This window comes from Mustela erminea, chromosome 3 (genome assembly GCF_009829155.1).
Source record: "Mustela erminea isolate mMusErm1 chromosome 3, mMusErm1.Pri, whole genome shotgun sequence".
NCBI classification, from domain to species: domain Eukaryota; kingdom Metazoa; phylum Chordata; class Mammalia; order Carnivora; family Mustelidae; genus Mustela; species Mustela erminea.
This window is the reverse complement of record NC_045616.1, coordinates 46,997,844-47,019,409: the sequence shown is the minus strand read 5'-3', so window position 1 is coordinate 47,019,409 and position 21,566 is coordinate 46,997,844. Positions and strand designations below refer to the sequence as shown.

General features: G+C 33.9%; 1 protein-coding gene across 1 annotated transcript in view; it reads right to left on the bottom strand.

Moving 5' to 3' along the window:
• KIAA0825 (KIAA0825 ortholog) overlaps positions 1–21,566 on the bottom strand; it is a 406,891-nt gene that overhangs the window by 322,539 nt on the left and 62,786 nt on the right. The window contains exons 4-5 of the mRNA XM_032335741.1: positions 16,745–16,913; positions 13,080–13,749 (exon numbers count right to left, since the gene is read on the bottom strand). Coding sequence (XP_032191632.1) covers positions 13,080–13,749; positions 16,745–16,913 — 839 coding nt within the window. The remainder of the gene's footprint in view (positions 1–13,079; positions 13,750–16,744; positions 16,914–21,566) is intronic.

Sequence of the window (21,566 nt, the reverse complement as noted above, 5' to 3'; positions counted from 1 at the left end):
GTAGGAAGAACTGGAAATAAAAACACCATCAGTTCCTCAGGGAAGAAACATCCTGGTGCTGAGCTTTTCATTTATTTTCTTACAAGGCATTGAGATACAATGAGAAGACTCTTCTAATCTTAGTTCTGTTTCAGAATTGATTTGCTAACCAGCCAAAATGACTTGATTTTCACCCAAAACACAAGAACTGAAAATATTGCACTAATTTCAGAATAGTGATGCAGCAAAGATAACAAAAACAAAAAACAAACAAAAAAACCCGAGGAAGCCTATTGCAAACATAATGCTAACTAATGGTATTGTTATTAATTAGTCTAAAAAGGATCTCAAACCTGCTAATAACTGTTTCCATGTTTAGCTTAACTTTGACAAAAAGCTTAAATGTAAGCAGCTTAATTGCATCTCTATGAATAAAATGCGAGTCTCCTTCTAGACACATTTAAAAATATATATTAAGTAAAAAATCAGTATAACTTTCCTTTTCATGTGTTATTATGTAAAGTCTTGGGTAACTTTTTTCTTTCCAAATCTTTCCCATAGAGAAAACCTAGTGATACAGATTTGTGCTCTACTACTTTGTTCCTTCCAAAACTCAAGTTTGTTTAATTTTACATGTAGAGAAATAAATACATGTGTTGCAAATCCAGAAAGTTCAGAACAGAAATCAGAATTGTGGCTAAAAGGGAATTACTCTTCAAATTACACATAGAAGGATTAGTTATCTTATAAAGGAATCCATTTAGCAAAAGACAAAAATTAGTTAAAAGAGTTAAAAGTAGTTAAAAGAGAATGAGTTTAGTCATGATTCAGAAATGGACTTGAATACCAGTTCAAGTAGTTCCTATAGTGGGACTTTTGGCAAGCTACTCAACTTGTCCAAACTCCATTTCTTTATCTATAAAATAGGAATAATAACTAATTTTTGAGAGTATAATTTTGTTTTATAAATTTTTATAAATTTTATAAATTGTATAAATGGCATATCAGTATATAAAGTCCTTAGCACAGTACGTGATAAACTAGAACTTATAACTTAAGCTTCTAACAGACTTTATGTATTTGTAAGCATAACATAGGATAACAAGGAAGAGTGAAAATGATCAATAGGGAAATACTAATGAAAACCAATGTTGAATTCACGTTCTGAGTAGCATCCTTTGCCAAGTATCTACTTTATTCAAGTATTTCCCACAAAATAGATCCTAAGTGATATGTGCCATACCAAAATTCAAAAATTAGCATGGCTGAAAATGACTTTTAAACACACAAAACACAATCTTAAGTTGCTTGAAGAATTTGTACTGTTCTGGCTCATACATAAAGGATGAAATTAAAATGAAATAGTTCTAGTTTTTACCCTCACCCTGATGGATCACCTTGTATACTTCTACTAGGGAAAGATCAACAGTACAGAAAGAAATTAGGTTCAATGGAGAGAGAATGCCCTCCTGGCTCAGAAAAGGGGAAGACAAGCCCCAAGCCCCCTTTTCTTAGCTGATGGCATGACTGCCCTAGCATATTCTAGAAGCCTCAAAAAGGCACTGAATATGCCATGTAACAGAATTGGCTGCAGCAAAGGCTTTAGGATGAGTGATGCCAAAACCCAAATCATCACTTTTGACATTCTTTACAAGTGGGAAAAAAAATACTGAAATTATTTACGAAAGTTTAACATGTGTAATAGTTTCATTATAGTATGGCTCATCAAATTTTTACCCACAGATTTTTAGGACAAGATCACTCTTCTATGCCTTCCAGGCTTAATTCTGAGGCTTTCATTTTGTACTTATATAAGGATTTGTATGGAAACAGAGAGGTTTTTAGAAAAAAAGTATTGTCCATGCCTACTGTCTGCAGCTTTGCAGAAATGAGCTGGTTCTTCCTCAGGAACACCCCCCCCCACCACCACACACACACGCAAGTCATTATTAAATCCCTGTCTTGTCTGCTTTAAATACATGCCAGAAAAAAGGCATAGAGATTTTTTTTTAATCGACAGTACAGAATAATAATTGCATTTCCAGTTCTTGCCTGTGATCTTAATTTTCAATTATCTGACTAAAAATGCCCCTGAAATAAATAAACCAATAAAAGAAACTAAAAATAAAACAAATAAAAACACTTGATTGTGGAATCAAAGGGGAAACCCCCAAAATAATTACTAGGAATAGCTTCAGATGTTAGCTGGAAGAAGAGACTCTACTTCTTCTTTTTGCTTAACTACCTACTGCCCTCTTCACCATTCCGTCCAGACAAAAAAATACAAACATAGGAGGTGGGCAGTTTTTGTATTGTTATTCTCACGTTTCACTTGAGGAAGAAATAGATAAATATCTAAAACAAGTTTTTGTATCTGCTTTTGTGGCAAACAAAATCATATCCTTAGCCAGTTAACACATCTGTACTGTCAGTAGGGAAATAAATGTGGCAGCTTCCAGCGACAAACTGTAGGTATAAAATCTGGGTGTGGAATGATTTCCATGACACACAGTCAGAGAAAATGGAGAGTTTAGACACCACCTAATATATAACCCTTTAATTTTATCTATTGCAACAATTTGAAAAGGTTAAATAACTTACCTAAGGCCACAAAACAAGGGGGAGGGAGATGTAGGACCACCACCCTTGAATCCCAGTAAGTACACTTTTCACCTTCTGAGAGCCAAGTTCATTGTAAATAAGGAATGCACCAGTATTTCATTAAAAAATGGTATTCATGATAAAGCAGTGGGGAAAAAAAATCGAGCAACAATACCATTTTCTAAAATTCAACGATGCTATGAAACCTGAGACTATTGCTATTTTAAAGGAACTTGTAATAACTGAATAAACCTATTACTTTCTCTTTTGAATTCTTTTTGCCTGTTACTGTTTTGTATTATTTGAAATTTCAGCTTCTACTAGTGTGGAGTTAGAAGGCATAATTGTCATTAGAGATTTAACAAAGCTCTTCATTTCTGCCTCAGGAGCACATGACAGGGTGAAAAGATGCGGTGTCCTTCCAGAAGGCTTGGAATCTTCTCTAACAATACTCATACAAATGCTTCTTTTTGTACACATTTTGCATGCTGACCTCAAGATACTTCATCTTTCCTGAGTGATCTTCATCACTCAACTAATCAGAGCTAGTGGAGGAGCATGAGAGAAACTGGGGTGAATTTAACATTGGCCTACTTTCCAACTGTGATCTGAGCCTCCTTAGTCGAGAATTTCTACCTTTATTTGGTTTCAAGGTCTTCTTTACCCTGAAGGATCTTTTCTTCCCTTGAAGGATTCTGTTTTCCCCACTCTCTACCTTCCTTAAACAAAATAGCAAGGGACTGTGAATGCGAAGTGGCCTTAGATGCCACTTAGTTTCAACCTTGCACCCACTATAGATCTTTAGACACCTTCCAAATATTCAAAGGCATGTGTTGTATTCTCTTATGTCTTTGCCTTTCTAGCTAACAATAACCTTGAAAAAATTCAGAGTAAGAAATACAGGGACTGGGAAATTTATCCTATGAATAAAATCTCCTAATGTATCATTGCATAATAAAATACAGAGGATTGATATGCCTGAAATTTACTACACATAAACAAATCCTCTCTTTTTTCAAACATGGAAAAAAATGGCAATAACTTTCCTTAAATATAAAGAAAATACAATTTTAAAAACTAAAAGTAATTTGATCAATTAACCACTCCAAATGTAGATATAAAAAATGTTTCAATATAAGGAGGGGACAATTTTGAAACATGGATGACACCCATACATGAGTAAATATGGATCTGACACCCCAGATAATGACCTATCAGGTTATAATAAAAATGCTAAAAGGTAGATTTCTAGCTTTATGAAAGTTGGTTGACTTTATTTATTTATTTTTTAAAAGATTTTATTTATTTATTTGACAGAGAGAGAGAGATCACAAGTAGGCAGAGGGGCAGGCAGGGGTGGGGGGGAAGCAGGCTCCCCACTGTGCAGAGAGCCCGATGTGGGGCTCGATCCCAGGACCCTGAGATCATGACTTGAGCTGAAGGCAGAGGCTTTAACCCACTGAGCAACCCAGGCACCCAGTTTCTTGACTTTAAATGAAAATTTAAAGCCTTATAAATTAGGTGAAACAACACTATTATAACATAAATTGTTATAAAATAATTGATAATTTTCTCCAAAAATTGTAAGAGAAACTATGAGAACACAGATGAACAAAATAAGAATTATTGAGGAAATCTTGGCTCTTATGTCATTTTTGAAACACTTATAAAAGAATATCTAAATAAATAATATGGTTCTTTTCTAGACAGATCATCAAATCACAAAGATTCAATAATATATATATTAACATGATTTCATCATATTCTTCAAATTGCAAAACATACAAGCTATATACTTTAAAACTTTTTTAAAATTTTATATATTTATTTGACAGAGAGAGAGAGAGGGCAAGTGGGGAGCAGCAGACGGAGAAGCAAATTCCCTGCTGAGCAGGGAGTCCGAGGCAGAGCTTGATCCCAGGATCCCGGGATCATGACCTGAACAGAAGGCAGACACTTAAGGCTGAGGCATGCAGGGACGCAAAGCTATATACTTCTAAATGTATTATAATACTAAAGTAGCAAATGGTCTCAAAGAAATTAAAATTACAAAATCAGAGGAATATCAAGGAGAAAAAAGGTTACCATACAATGTCAAGAAGTGGAATTCAAGTCAAGGGATTAACTTATATAACATAAATTAAGTGTCTGCTTGGTACTTTGTCTTTGGAAGAGAGCTGGAGAGATTGTTACCATATTTTAAATGCATGTACCAGAGAACTTGAATCAATACCCAGCTGCATGGTTGCAGGCAGAATTTACTCTGCGGTGCTCAGGAGAACACCAAACCACCAGAAAGGCCAGCTGGTAAAATCAAATAAAATAGCATAAAAAGTGCCTCATCATTTTCTAAGTTAATAAGCACATGCAACTCATGAGTCAGTTATGAATCACTGTTAATTAAAAAAGAAAGGCAAAAAATTTGAGTGTAGAACACAGGAATGTTAAAATAAAAAAGAAAATAAGAAAGTGCCTGGTAAATTATTTTTATGCTAGTTGCCATAGTGCCTTATGCAGTTTTTGCCATGGAATTTAGCAACATATCAAAATAATATACCAAATAACTGCAAACAACAAAATTCTCTTTCTGTGGATTTTTAGAAAATAATTATGTGAGGCCTTGGAAAATAGTTACCTTTATAGTCTCAGTTTTCTCACATTTAAAATATGAATAAGGTTCAAAGATTAAATGAAATCATATATGTAAAACATACATAATAAAAAGCTGTAATTATTTTTGATACTCAAGTACTGTTATCTCTCTCTATATATTCATATTACAAATACAGATATAAACATACATTGATTTATATGTACACATAAATAGTTTATAGATCATTCTGGGGAAAAAACAACCAATCCTCAATCTACCTAGAAAAATCAAAGGCGGTTAAGGATTCAGTGGATCCAAATTGCCTTAGCTCATCAAGTATGTAGTAGTATATGCAGAAACAGATAGCACATCAGTTCATTAATTAGCTGATTAAAAACTGAAGAGAAGCAGCACTCTCAAACATAGCTAACAAGGCCAAACATTACACAGTACTAAAGCCAGATAAGGACACTACATGAAAATAAAATTACAGGCCAGTATTCCCAATGAATATAGATGTAAAAATTCTAAACAGACTATTAGCAAACTGAATTTAACACCATATTAAAAGGATCATACACCATGACCAAGTGGGATTTATATCTAGGATGCCAGGATGTTTTAATATACGTAACCAACATGATACACCACATTAATAAAATAAAAATAATATGATCACTTCCAGAGATACAGAAAAGGCATTTGACAGAATACAATATCCTTTCATGATTAAAAACTTGCAGTGAATTTGGTGTAGAGGGAACATACCTCAACACAGTAAAGACCATTTATAACAAGCCCACAGCCCACAAACTCAAAGGTAAAAGGCTGAAACATTTTCCTCTAAGATCAATAGGACAAAGATGCCCATTCTCACCACTCTTAATAACCTAATACTAGAAGTCCTAGCCAGGACAATCAGACAAGAAAAAAAAATAAATAAAAGGGATTCAAATGAGGAAAAAAAAAAAGAGTGAAATTGTCTTTGCAAATGATATGATCTTATATAAATAATTCTAAAGATTCCACTAAAAAACTGTTAGAATTAAAATCAATGAACTCAGTAGTTTCAGGATATAAAATCAACATACAGAAAGCAGTTGCATTTCTATATACTAGCAATGAAATATCTGATAAAGAAATAAAACAATCCCACTCACAACAGCACCAAAAACAATAAAATATTGAGCAATACATTAAACCAATTGAGTTAAATATCTGTATACTGAAAAATGTACGAGTTTGAAGAAAAAAAATTGAAGAAGATACAAATAAATGGGAAAATACTGGATGTTCATGCATTGAAAGAATTTAAGCTGCTAAAACTCCGTTTTTCCCAGAGCCATCTAGATTCAATGCAACCTCTATGAGAATTTCAGTGCAGGGGCAACGGGCTGCTCAGTCAGTAGAGTGTGCGAACCTTGATCTTGGGCTTATGAATTCAAGCCTCATAATGGGTGCAAAGATTATTTTAAAAAATAAAATTAAAAATAAATTTCAATATGGTTTGTCACAGAAATAGAAAAAAATAATCCTCAAATTTGTATGGAACTACAAAGAATTCAAATAGCCAAAGCAATCTTGAGAAAGAACAAAGCTAAAGGTATCACACTTCCCAATTTCAAGCTATACTGCAAGCCTATAAATCAAAACACAGAGACCAAGGAACAAAATAGAGAACTCAGAAATGAACTCTCACGTGTCTGGTCAACTGGTATTTGACAAGAGAACCAAGAATATTCACTGGGGAAAGGATTAAATAAATCGTGCTGGGAACACTGGATAATCACATGCAGAAGAATGAAATTGTACCCTATCTTAAAACACTCTTAAAAATTAATTCAAAATAGATTAAAGACTTAAATATAAGTTCTGTAAAACTGTAAAACCTTGAGAAGGAAGCATTGACACTGGTCTTGGCAATGATTTTTTAGATATGACACCAGAAGCACAAGCAACAAAAGCAAAAATTTTCAAATATATGTATGTGTATATATATATATATATATATATATGTAAATGATGGAATATTATTCAATCATGATAAAGAAGGAAATCCTGCAATGTTCAACAACATGGAGGGACTCTGAAGGTATTCTACTAAGTGAAATAACTCCGAGAAAAGACAAATACTTTACAATAAAACATGTGAAATCTAAATAAAAATTAATTCATAGAAATGAAGTATTATGGTGTTTACTAGGGGATGGGGAAAAGGGGAAGTGGAAAGATATTAATCAAAGGTTACAGATTTCTAGTTAGATTAATAATTTCTAGGGATTCAAATGAATATATCTTACAATAGTATATTATACACTTGGAAGTTGTTAAGAGAGTAATCTTAAATCTTCGCACCATAGGAAAGTAATGGTAATTATGTGACATGATGGAGATATTAACTAATGCTATGGTGGTGGTGATTTTATAAAAACATATGTGTATCCAAATCAAGCAATGTGATACAATACATTAATAAAAGAAAGAACAAGAACCATATGATACTCTCAATAGATGCTGAAAAAGCATTTGACAAAGTACAGCATCCCTTCCTGATCAGAACTCTTCAAAGTGTAGGGATAGAGGGCACATACCTCAATATTATCAAAGCCATCTATGAAAAACCCACTGCAAATATCATTCTCAATGGAAAAAAACTGGAAGCTTTTCCACTAAGGTCAGGAACACGGCAGGGATGTCCATTAACACCACTGCTATTCAACATAGTACCAGAAGTCCTAGCCTCCGCAATCAGACAACAAAAGGAAATTAAAGGCATCCAAATCAGCAAAGAAGAAGTCAAACTATCACTCTTCACAGATGATATGATACTATATGTGGAAAACCCAAAAGACTCCACTCCAAAACTGCTAGAAATTATACAGGAATTCAGTAAAGTGTCAGGATATAAAATCAATGCACAGAAATCAGTTGCATTTTTCTACACCAACAACAAGACAGAAGAAAGAGAAATTAAGGAGTCCATCCCACTTACAATTGCATCCAAAACTGTAAGATACCTAGGAATAAACCTAACCAAAGAGGCTAAGAATCTATACTCAGAAAACTATAAAGTACTCATGAAAGAAATTGAGGAAGACACAAAGGAATGGGAAAATGTTCCATGCTCCTGGATTGGAAGAACAAATATTGTGAAAATGTCTATTCTACCTAAAGCAATCTACCCATTTAATGCAATCCCTATCAAAATACCATCCATTTTTTTTCAAAGAAATGGAACAAATAACCCTAAAATTTATATGGGGCCAGAAAACACCTCGAATAGCCAAAGGAATATTGAAAAGGAAAGCCAAAGTTGGTGGCATCACAATTCCGGACTTCAAGCTCTATCACAAAGCTGTCATCAAGACAGCATGGTACTGGCACAAAAACAGACAAATAGATCAATGGAGCAGAATAGAGAGCCCAGAACTAGACCCTCAACTCTATGGTCAACTAATCTTCAACAAAGCAGGAAAGAATGTCCAATGGAAAAAAGAACGCCTCTTCAATAAATGGTGTTGGGAAAATTGGACAGCCACATGCAGAAAAATGAAATTGGACCATTTCCTTACACCACACATGAAAATAGACTCAAAATGGATAAAGGACCTCAATGTGAGAAAGGAATCCATCAAAATCCTTGAGGAGAACACAGGCAGCAACCTCTTCGACCTCAGCCGCAGCAACATCTTCCTAGGAACAACGCCAAAGGCAAGGGAAGCAAGGACAAAAATGAACTATTGGGATTTCATCAAGATCAAAAGCTTTTGCACAGCAAAGGAAACAGTTAACAAAACCAAAAGACTACTGACAGAATGGGAGAAGATACTGCAAATGACATATCAGATAAAGGGCTAGTGTCCAAAATCTATAAAGAACTTTGCAAACTCAACACCTACAGAACAAATAATCCAATCAAGAAATGGGCAGAAGACATGAACAGACATTTCTACAAAGAAGACATCCAGATGGCCAACAGACACATGAAAAAGTGCTCCACATAACTCGGCATCAGGGAAATACAAATCAAAACCACAATGAGATATCACCTCACACCAGTCAGAATGGCTAAAATTAACAGTCAGGAAATGACAGATGCTGGCGAGGATGTGGAGAAAGGGGAACCCTCCTACACTTTTGGTGGGGATGCAAGCTGGTGCAACCACTCTGGAAAACAGCTTGGAGGTTCCTCAAAATGTTGAAAATAGAACTACCCTATGACCCAGCAATTGTACTACTGGGTATTTACCCTAAAGATACAAAGGTAGTGATCCAAAGGGGTACGTGCACCCAAATGTTTATAGCAGCAATGTCTACAATAGCCAAACTATGGAAAGAACCTAGATGTCCATCAATAGATGAATGGATAAAGAAGAGGTGGTATATATACACAATGGAATACAATGCAGCCATCAAAAGAAATGAAATCTTGCCATTTGCGACAACGTGGATGGAACTAGAGGGTATCATGCTTAGCGAAATAAGTCAAGCGGAGAAAGACAACTATCATATGATCTCCCTGATAGGAGGAAGTGGAGATGCAACATGGGGGGTTAAGAGGGTAGGAGAAGAATGAATGAAACAAGATGGGATTGGGAGGGAGACAAAGCATAAGTGACTCAATCTCACAAAACAAACTGAGGGTTGCTGGGGGGAGGGGGTTTGGGAGAGGGGGGTAGGGTTATGGATATTGGGGAGGGTATGTGCTATGGTGAGTGCTGTGAAGTGTGTAAACCTGGCGATTCACAGACCTGTACCCCTGGGGATAGAAATACATTATATGTTTATAAAAAATTTAAAAACATATAAAAATTAAAAATAAATAAAAAATGCATATCCAATCAATACATTGTACATTTTAAATTTACATTGTTAAATGTCAGTTATATCTCAATAAAGCTGGAAGAAAAAAGGTCCTACACACACCCCAACTGCTAAAGATACATCTGTAGATTATAGGAATCATAAGCAGGACACTTTCAAATTGGTATTACATAGTCATCAGATGAGAAGAGGGTGGGATAATTTTGAGAAAAGTAAAACAATGACTACACTAAAGTAGAGTTAACAATACAGAGGATTCAGAGCAGTATTTTGTTTTGTTTTAAGATTTTATTTATTTACTTGACAGAAAGATAGAAAGCACAAGCAGGCAGAGGCAGAAGCAGGCTCTCCACCGATGGAGCCCAATGCAGGGCTCGATCCCAGAACCCTGGGATCATGACCTGAGCCGAAGGCAGACGCTTAACCAACAGAGCCACCCAGGCACTTCTGGAGCAGTGTTTTTTGTTTGTTTGTTTGTTTTGTTTTGTTTTTTTAAAGATTTTATTTATTTATTTGACAGGCAGAGATCACAAGTAGGCAGAGAGGCAGGCAGAGAGAGAGGAGGAAGCAGGCTCCCCCCTGAGCAGAGAGCCTGATGTGGGGCTCGATCCCAGAACCCTGGGATCATGACCTGAGCCGAAGGCAGAGGCTTTAACCCACTGAGCCACCCAGGCGCCCCAAGGAGCAGTGTTTTCAATAGAATGAGCTATTTCTATCCTGTTCCTTCAGGCAGTAGAGCACAGCAATAGAGTAGAGGATCTGCAGTCAGACAAATCTCAGTTTGAATCCTGGCTTCACTCTGTAACCTTGACCAAATTACTTATTATCACTCTGCCTAGTTTCCTCACTGTATAACAGAGATAACAAATAATGGCACCTACTTTGTTGGTTGGTTAGAAGGAGTAAGTGAGATAATGCACATCAGTGTTTGGTGCAATTAATGTTAGCTATTGTTACCTAATGAAAATCTTTTCTATGGTTTCAGGAAAAATACTGGAAGACTTGGCGAACATAAAAACACAGATCTATACTAAAGATAACATAATGTACACCCCATTCAAGTCAATGTAGATTTCATTATAATAGGAATATAAATTATTATACTTGTATTAATATTTACTATTAATACTATTATGCTATTTCACTCATCTCAAACTGTATTTCCTTAGTAAATAAAATTTGGTCACTGGGTCAAATATTAGTGGAAAGTACGGTGGATCCATTTAAGAGCTAGTTTAGCAGTTCTTGAAAACAGCAGTTATTCATTTAGTTTTCTTTCCCTTACCGCGTCTAGCTCAGTACCTTAAAAATGGTAGCTGCTAAATCCCTTGCCTGTGGTAGGTGCACAATAAAGCTGAACTGAATTGATTTTCTGGTAGTCTGCCTGAAAAGTGCTGTTTGAAATTTCTTTTGCAAGTGACAAAGCACTTCATTCTACGCCTTAAGACAAGGTCCACTACCATGATAATTAAATTCATTGGTCTTGGAGACATAAAGACCTACATATGAATCCTGATTCTGTACAACATGACCCAGGGCAAGTTAATGTTTCTAAGCTTCTTTCTTTGTTTATGAAATTAGGGTAGTAAGAAAAAGAATGTATATGACACAGTGCTGGCATATGGAAAGCATTCATTTAACAAGTGATTCATACCAACGTTTAGATAAATGAGCTTGAGAAAGATCAGTGCACCTAGACTTGTAGAAAATGTTTCAAATTTTGGTGTTAAAGCCTACACACATAGTTTTCTCTCACGAATGAGAAAACACCTCAATATCAGCCCTAAAGACTCCATAGCAACTTACACATATTTTCAACCATATGGATCTTTTCTTCTGTTATAAACTATATTTAGCATATATAAAACTTTCATGTTGAAAACACTTTACAAGTAAGCAGGAATTCTTTTTAGAGACTATATTAGAAAATAAGTATACTCATGAAATGCATTTAAAATTTATGTAACAATTAAAATGAAAATCTATTTGCTTTGAGCAAAACTGTAATGTTCCTAAATTAACTTTGTATTCTGCCATAACCTAAAATTGGCTGATGCATGTCTGTTCTGTGATGTGATATAGTTTCCAGAGGAAAATAAAAAATATAAAAGAAAATAACAAGCTGTTTGAAAATTCATGTATCCTAGTATTTTGGTATTCTGGCATTTTATTAAGAAAGGTATGTAAAGCTATAGTGAGCTATGGAAATATTTATAAAGTGATCATAAATTCAAAGATAGCAATTCACCAAATGTTTATTTTTAAATACTTAAAAATATAGCTTATGCACCTATTTAGAAATATGCCTCAGAGATTTTACATAAAAGCATGACTAATAATTTTCAAAAATATTATTTCCTACCTTGATTTTTCTCCATTAGTAGGAAATTAAAATGGTGACAGGAGAAATTTTATTATATCACAAGAGTTTCTTTCTTTTTTCCTTTATCTTTTAAATAAAATTAGAAACTTTCAAATCACTTTTGCTTTGTGTATATTCTTATGGAAATAATACTAGAGAAGTTCCTCTAAAATCATTTATAGCTAAAATGTTATATCTATGAGCAATTTTAATAATATAGCTGCCATTTCATAATAGCTCTTTATTGGAATTGGTTGACTAAAGAAATACAAATCTAGACTTCCAATTTCAGTTCATGCAAATTTCAACATATTTCTAGCAATTATTTTTCCCTAATAAGGTTTCAGCTTTGGAAGTTACAATTAATTAAAAACTATCCTCTCTGTTACATATATATATGAATATTGGTGGATATATTCATATATACATACAATTTCACTGGGTAACTCATGCAATCAAAAACACCAAAACTTTTATTGGCAAACTTTTGGCTTACGTTTTTCAGCATCTTTAATAATTCAAATAACAGGGGAAAAAAAGCTCTTCTACTAGTGTACTTACAGAAAAAGAAATGCAGAAGAAATGTGCACTGCAAAAATTACGTAACATTTATTTTCTGATTTCAAGTTTGCAATTAAGTTTCATCAAAAAGAAAAATTTAGAGAATTAAAGATATCAAAAGGCTTAAATTGAACCAAACAAATTTAAAAGCTCACTAACCCAAAGCATGCACTGCTCCTCTATGCCTGCTGGAGCTCTTGCTTGTTCTAATCACGGGGACAGCACTTTCTTCAAACTGCAGCTCACAAAAACTTTCAAGAAATTTTTCCATTTCTTCTGTAACAGTATCCAGGTAAGTTTCTTTAATGAATTTCACTGTTGAGGTTGGAGCTAAAATTTCATGTAGTGTGTTAAAATCCTCTTTTATCATCGAATATAACTTAAGCATTGTACTTTGGTATCCATGAACCATGTCGTCTAAATTTGATTCTCTGCTGTAAGAAGGAAAATAGTTCTGCAGCAGTTTAACCAACAGTTTATTCTGTATGCTTTGGTACTTGACTATAACTTCTGATTCTGGGTAAAGAAACAAGAGTTGCTGTATGCACTGAGTTTTCAACCAAATCTTGTGCTGTGAATGGCTTATTTCATTAAGGCTTTGTAATCTGTTCACTAAGAAGCGCCGGAGATGTAGTCTGATATTATCCCATATAGACATTACATCCATAGAGGAATAATCTTCGACAGAATGAAGAGAAGTCCTAGAGAGGAAATGGAAAGATGCTCCACTTAGCAGTGATGGGAATGAAATGCTGCTCTGGCAGGAGAGGTCCCAAAGTAAATCCAGTATCATTTCTTCTTGATTTAGTTCACTCTTCAACAAATCTTGCTAATAAAAGTAAATTACAACATTAGAAATGGGATTAACTGTAAGAGTAAAGAAAAAACCATTTCTACATTCCCACAATTTCACAATAATTCAGGTATATTTAGAACCAATGCTCTTCAAATCTTGTTCTGTTTTGTTTTTGCCTTTGGAATGCAATCGATTCAGGTATTTTAGAAGGTTAGTTTTATGATCTGTTAAATTTTGTAAACCCAGGTGATGATCTATATTTTTGGTTAGTTTTCCAAATACAGTCTAGTTTTCAGGCCTCATTGTTATCCATTCACAATATAACCTGAGCTGCAGCTTAAAAATTCTAAATAAAAATGTGCAACAAACATCGATTGAAATGTATTCCTCAGACAAAATAAATTCAAGATCATGCCCCTAAGTAATTCCTGGTAGAAAATCTTCATGCCTGAATGAGTACATCTATTCTTAGAGAACTCCAAGTGAACATACAAAATAGAGACCTTTAAATAACAGTATGTGCCTGGAGGTTACTAATAGCTGTCATCCTGAGGAATAAAATTTAATACATTTAAAGAATTTAACTTTCATTTAAATTCCTTTTTGAGAGCCATGTTAAGAAAGATTTTACCTTGGAAACTAATCTGAGAATATTTCAGTGCTCTCCAAAAAGATAACTAAATCAACATGGGGAAAAATACTCTCAGAATCATTTCCCCAAAAGATGATATGAAATTATTCCTTTATTCTTTCTGTGCTGACAGGAAACAATGGTAGCTATAATTATGAATAATAAAGGGACAGAAAGTTACTTTCTTTTTGGACTTTGTATTACATGCACACATTCTCCTTACATGCTGACTTTCCTAATTATGTCTCTTTCAGCTAATACTGAAATTAGTTCATATTCTCTGAGTAGCAACAAGCTGATTGTAAGAAAACTAGAAGCAAAATTCGGGTGGCATAAAATCAGGCTGGCTTTGAAATTTCTTACTGACAGAGATATCAGAGGTATTATCTGTGATTCAGAATTATAAAGAACTCCTAGGCAAATTCCAGGAATTTGCTCTCAAGTCATTCTAAGCACTGTCATGTCCATTTTAATGTTCTATCTATAATAAATAATATCCAGTATCTATAGAGTATCTTATTATATAAAAAGCACTCTCCTAACAAGTCTCTGGCTTATTCATAATAAAAACTCTGTGACATAGATATTTAAAAACTCAATTAACAGATACAGACACTAATGTGCAACATGTTTAAGCTACCTTCCAAATGTCATGTACATTAAGCACAAAACCAAGAATGAATCCCTGGTTTCCTTCTTCTCATCCATGTTCTTTCTGCTAGACTCCAGACAGCCACAAAGTGCACTGATCTTTCTGAAACTTTCTCTCTCTCCTTCTCTCTCTCATCCCCCTCCATTTAGCTATCTTGGCACTTCTGGAAAAGAAATGTCCTTATATAGAATTCAGAATGCCAGCATTATGATAAATATTATGAAACAACCAAGTCATATTTGTGTCTCTATCTTCGTTTTTTAAAAATCAGTCTAAAACTGTAAATATTTGATCAAGCAAGATTTAAAGAATAATAGGTTACAAAAGTTTAAGACATGTGTTTACTATGATTACTTAAATTTAAGAATAACTTCAGTAAAAGTGCCATAATGATGATCTCTTAAGTACTTATATAATTAATAAATAAAAATGTTTCTATTAAAAAAAGAGAGCTATGAAAAATGACTGTTAAGATTGACACTTTTAGCATGTGAAAACTTGATAATAAGGTTGGTTTAATCTGAATCTGTTTTAATAATGTGGTTCTTTTCCTCAAAATAACATGATCAATTATGTAAGAAAACCTAGGTCTGGAACAACCCTATCAGTCTAATGAATTTGAGCAAAACTAAAGCGGCCTTTGCCCTGCAGTGAATAGAGAATGACTTATGTGTGACAGATTAAAAGATAATTAAAAGCTTTTGCTTTTAATTAAATGAGAAAGCATTATTACATCAATATTAATGAAATTCAATACACATGGCTCTTAATAGAAATTAAAGGAATAACTATATCCATATTTATTCTTCAGGGCTGCACCTTCAAGAGATAATGGGTGAGAGGATTTTCTTGAAAGAATAAGGCTTCAGGGCGCACAGTCTTCCTTTCTCTTCCTTTTATTACTTTGCAAACATTAAAGAGACATCTGCAATAATAACGATAGCCAAGAACGTTCCATCTGATTCTGTCATCCTTAGCCATCTACAACCTCAAGATATTTTCCACATCTGCCTTTGTCAATGTTTGATGTTTAGACAAAAACTTTTTCCCCTCAAATTAAATTAAAACCATAGCTACAGGCCTACTGCTTTCTAACAATTGTGCTGCTTCTCTGGGAAACTGTTGTTGTAAGCTAGTTACCCCTCGTAGATGCAGGTGTAATGAAGAAGCGTTTCCACCGAAGGCTACTAACACATCCCTCAGTAGAGAGTGGGGAGTATCAAAGAATGACCCACGTAGTAGCTCTCCATCAATTAAGAGTGGTCTTGTAGAAATTATTGACTTGATTGGGAAAAAAAAACAAAACTGGGTATGCCGGCAGCTTGGGAAAGCAGGGAATGATAGACAAGAGGACTTAAAACATATAATCAGTGGTGATCTTTTTATACTTAACAATAAGCACAGAGAAAAGTAGTTGTGAAGGACAGAAAACACAATAAATACAAACTTTTCTGGTAGACAATGTGTATGGTACATATCAATCAACACACTCTGGAATTAGAATATTTAATCTCCATTTCTATAAAACTACATTTTATTGATATAGCTCATTATAAAAAGTAAAGACAACAGCCCACTAGATTCTACTGGGGATATATAAACAAAACAAAAGCCCAGCCCCTAGATATGGCAGGGCAACATGGACTAAAATAAATATTTACATATTTACATATAAAAACTGAAGAACAATATTCCTGTTTACCCACCCCACTTTGCTATAAAACAAGATTATGATTTTTTTTTACCAGTGTTTTGAGGAATTTTATCAAATCTCCATGGGGAATGGACGGTGACTTGGATGGATTATAATTATAGTTATCTAGCCATTCAAGGCAGTCAGTTGTTGTTCGCAGTTGCACATCTGGACACTGTTTGTTAACTTCATACTGTATTTCCTTAATGCAATGTTCTATGCTATAAAAAAGAAAAGAAAAAATTATTTTGGTAGGAAATAGGTAATGGTTCGAACATTACAGGCCCTGTTTATATGTATTACCTGGTTGCACACAATTTAGAAAATTATAAAAATTTTTTATGACATAAAAACAATAACAAAAAGACTACATATTTTCATTCATAATTGAAAATGGAATGCTCAGATTTCCTGGCAGTTTCCTTTCAAATACAATGGAGGAAATATAAAATATCTAGCTACTCTGAGATGAATTAGAAATCATTCTGCATTAAAACAAAATCAAGCATGGATGCAATAAAATGATGGTCCTCTCAACTGGCAATAGCTGGAAAGCAGAGATAAAATACTCTTTTTTTTTTTTTTAAAGACTCTATTTATTTATTTGACGGACAGAAATCACAAGTAGGCAGAGAGGCGGGATGAGGGGGGCAGCACGCTCCCTGCTGAGCGAGAGCCCTATGCGGGGCTCGATCCTAGGACCCTGAGATCATGACCTGAGCTGAAGGCAGAGGCCTAACCCACTGAGCCACCCAGGTACCTCAGAGATAAAATACTCTAAAAATAATCTTGATGACTGATGATCATAAACATACATTGTCTACCAATAGGTGAATAACTATATAAATTATGGAAAACTTTGATCAATGGAACATTAAGATGTCACAAAGCAGTTACAAAAGCCTTATATTTTCAAAAATTGTAAAAAACAGGTACACATTGAATGTACACTGTTAACGACAGCCAAGTATCTTATCTTGCTATAGAACTCCACTCCAAAAAAGCAAAAACAAAAGCATACTTAACATTGCACATTAAAAAAATAAAAAAAAAAAAAGACTGGAAGGAAATGAAACAAAAGGTTAATAGCAATCATCCTTGGGTAATGAAATATGTTTTAAATTTTACTCTTCTATAACTTTCCAAATTTTTAGAAGGTATATATAATACTCTTACCAAAAAATAAAATAAATAAATAAGAACAGAAAAAACTTGCCCAGTTGAATCTTCCAATACATATCTGTTTTAAAAATTATATACAAAGTAACCTTAATTCTGATACAAAATGGATATATTATGTTATTTTAATTTGCATATGAAAATCTGTGGATTCATGGTCATAAATCTTTGTGGGGTAAACTGGTGACCTTAAGCAGCCTGTCATCTGTGGAGCTACATGGATATGACATATTACTACCACCTGATGGCAGCATATCTAAACTGCAAGAAAGCTTATAAACAGGAAAATTCTTTTGAAGCTGAATGCCCTCATCCAAAATTGACAGCTATGCATTTGCTCCTTAATGGTATTAAGAAATATCTGTTGCTAAAAAGCCTACTACAGTTTTGAAAACATCATTGCTATTAAATTATATATTCCATGTGACAGAATTATTTAAGCTTTGAAAACTAAGTTCTGATTATTAAAACTGATGTCATATGAATGACTCTTCAAAATTCATCAGGTGTGAGTTGCCTATAAAACATACACTGTAAACTTTAAGGAAGGCTTTTCAGGAGACTTCTGAACATGAGTGAATTCAAACTGAATTACCTTGAACCAAATACATTCTGAGAATCAAAGAGCCTTTTCATGAAAACAAAGAACTTAAAAGAAAAATAATACCTACTTAGGCTACAGTCCACGCAATTTCCTGATGGGACAGTCTTATTCAAGAATACCAGTTCTAAGTCTGACTTGAGATTGGCATATATTTTTTTAACGTATGTAAGCATATCTATGCACTGAGAAACATGATACACCTTGACTCAAGGGACCCTTTATCAAAGGTTTTTATTACAGCATCCTCATGTGGCTCATTCAGGGAAACCTAATAGATTACAGCAATGTGAATTGGAAAGGCTCAGTGCTGTGTCTACCTAAATCTCTTTCAATCAGGACTCAGCTTTTAGGCTAATCTTTAACATCTGAATCTGGGTAGAGGCCAGTAACTACAACTTATAAATAGGGTAAAGCCTTCAGAGGGTTAGATATTTTTAGTAATTTGTTCAAACACTGATAAAGGGACTGAGCAGTTGCATTTCAGACAACCTCCCTCGCCAACACAAACTAAGACAGTTGAGCTGGCTTTTAAAATCTCATATTTTTGTCACAAATTTTTCAATGTCGGAACTCCTGATTTTGTTTTTTTGGCTAAATATCTTGTCATTCTGCCATCCACCACACTGTCTATACACCTTGCTCTAAAAGAGCAAGAGTTTGAAGTCTAGAGAGTTATTGCCCGATTACTATTACAAAAGTATTATTTTCAAAATTTAAGATCAAAGTCAGTTTGGTATGTTACCTGACAATTTATCTTTCTTAATTGAGGTCAAAGTTAAGTTCAAAATTAATTTTCAACATCAAAAAGGTAACTTTATTTTCATATATGTGTAGTGGCAATAATGCTGATGGGCATAGTAATTTTGGGTGAGAGGAGGTCTATTAACTTTAGAGGTAGATGATACAAGATCCTAGTCTAGGTTTTCTGAAATAACCTGATACTTGTCTTTATTCTGGTTTATGTGTCTTCTGATTAATTGTAAGATGCTTCAGATATTCCTTAGAAGCAAGGTCAGTCATGAGAAAATAACCAAGATAATTCAACAAATAGAAATCCAATTAACACATTTATTGTTCGATCCCAAACATTAGGCTAAAAATGTAAATAGTCTAAAAATAGATGCAGAATCTCTTCCCTCAATAGTTTAAATTCCCAAATTTACACCATTAGTTGGATTAGCAAGAAGTTTCTAAAGCATCTTGTTAGCTTTAGCCACTGAAAACATCTAACATATCTGTCAATAGGAAAATTATTAAATAGTTAATTCACTAAGTGGAATAGAGCCATGAAAATAAAGGAGAAATACAGTTATCAACATGAAAGAATCGAACAAATATACCAAACCAAATAAATTGAACAAATATATTGAGGGAAAAAGGTACGAATGAATATACATAGTATGATATTATCCCTGTAATAGTTGGAAAATATGCAATACAACAGTACATTTTGTTCAGGATTACAAGCATGGGTATTAAAGTGTAAGGAAATGTACCCTAATGATCAACATCATGAAATCCAGGGTGGAGATGAAAGTGGGATGAGACAGGACAGGTACGTAATGAGCCTTAGCAGTACCAGTACTGTTTTATTCCTTAAACTGGGTGGTGGGTATACGAATGTTTATCATAATACACTTTATGCCTTCTCATATGTCTCAATATTTCTTAATAAATTTGAACCCAATGTGCTCAATTATAATGACTCTGAATTATCCAACTTAACGATGTATACAAGTAGATGCACTACTGACAGGCTGTGTGTAAATCAATTTATAAAAACCATTTTTATAATACAATATGCAGCATGCTTTTTTTTAAAGGATATCTGTGGTAATTTTCTCATTCAACATTCACTCCTGGGTACCTTGAGTGTACAAATGACTTATTGAATAAAGGCATGTTCGATAAACATTAGCTGAATGCTGACTATGTGGCAGGTACTGTGATATATACTCGGGAACCAAAGGTGAAGAAGACACGGTCCCATCCCTAAAGGAATCTGTCTAATGAGGGACAGACCTATAAATTAAAAACTATTTTACATTAAGACTTGGTAAGAGGTGTGTACAGTGCTATGCGAGGACACAGGCGGGATCTGCTAAAGGATCTACTAAGTGTGTCTGTGGGAGGTATAAAAAACTTTAGAAAAGGAGATTATATGCAAGGATATTGATGCTTTAAAGAAAATGAATGGAATCATTGTACTTAGAATTCCCTGACACCTGACTTGTGAGAATTTAGAGCCGATCATCTAATCTTACTGCCATGTCACTTTAAAACTATATTTATTTGAATAATAAAAATAGGAGTTTATTTTTACGGTCACAAGTATATTTATGCATGTATATAGGTGTGTATGTATATACGCATTATTTTACTTCCAAAAGGACTGAGGTGTCCTACAGTTACACAGACACCATTAAATACCAACAGCACAAGAGTCTATTGTTATCAGGCCTGGTGTAGCCGAAGACAGGAAAAGGAACTGAGAAAAACAGAAGAGAATATTTATGACATAAAATCTAGAAACCAATTTTATTGTATTCAAGATTTAAAACACACAGTCCCCATCGCTTCTTGGCCTTTTGGCTAAGATCAATGTAAAACACACAGTCCTTATTATTCCACCACAAAACAGTTCAAATGAAAAAGAGTATGTTCCACAGCGAAAAATTATGAGAACTGTTTGATGTTAAGGTTGTAGAACACTTTTATATACGCTCTCATAGAAAGCTAGAATTTCTTTAAAAAAAAAAAAAAAAAGGAAGGTTAGAATTTCAATTTTTATTTTTAAAATCAGGGTGGAGGTATCATAGGAGAAATTAAGAACTTTTTATAGTATGGGATATCTAAACATTAAAATTTTAATTTTCTATTTTTGATGCTCTTATTTATACTATATAAGGAACATAAATTCAATGTAAGGAAAAGGCTTTTGTAATCAACTATTACATATTTAAAAGCACAAAGAAATAGTTGTGAGATAAATAGTTTTCCAATTTTTAGGTTAAGCCCAGCTTATCTAACTAGATTACTAAAATTCCCTGGAATTAACAGATAATTAATGGGGATGAGGGCTGATGTATAA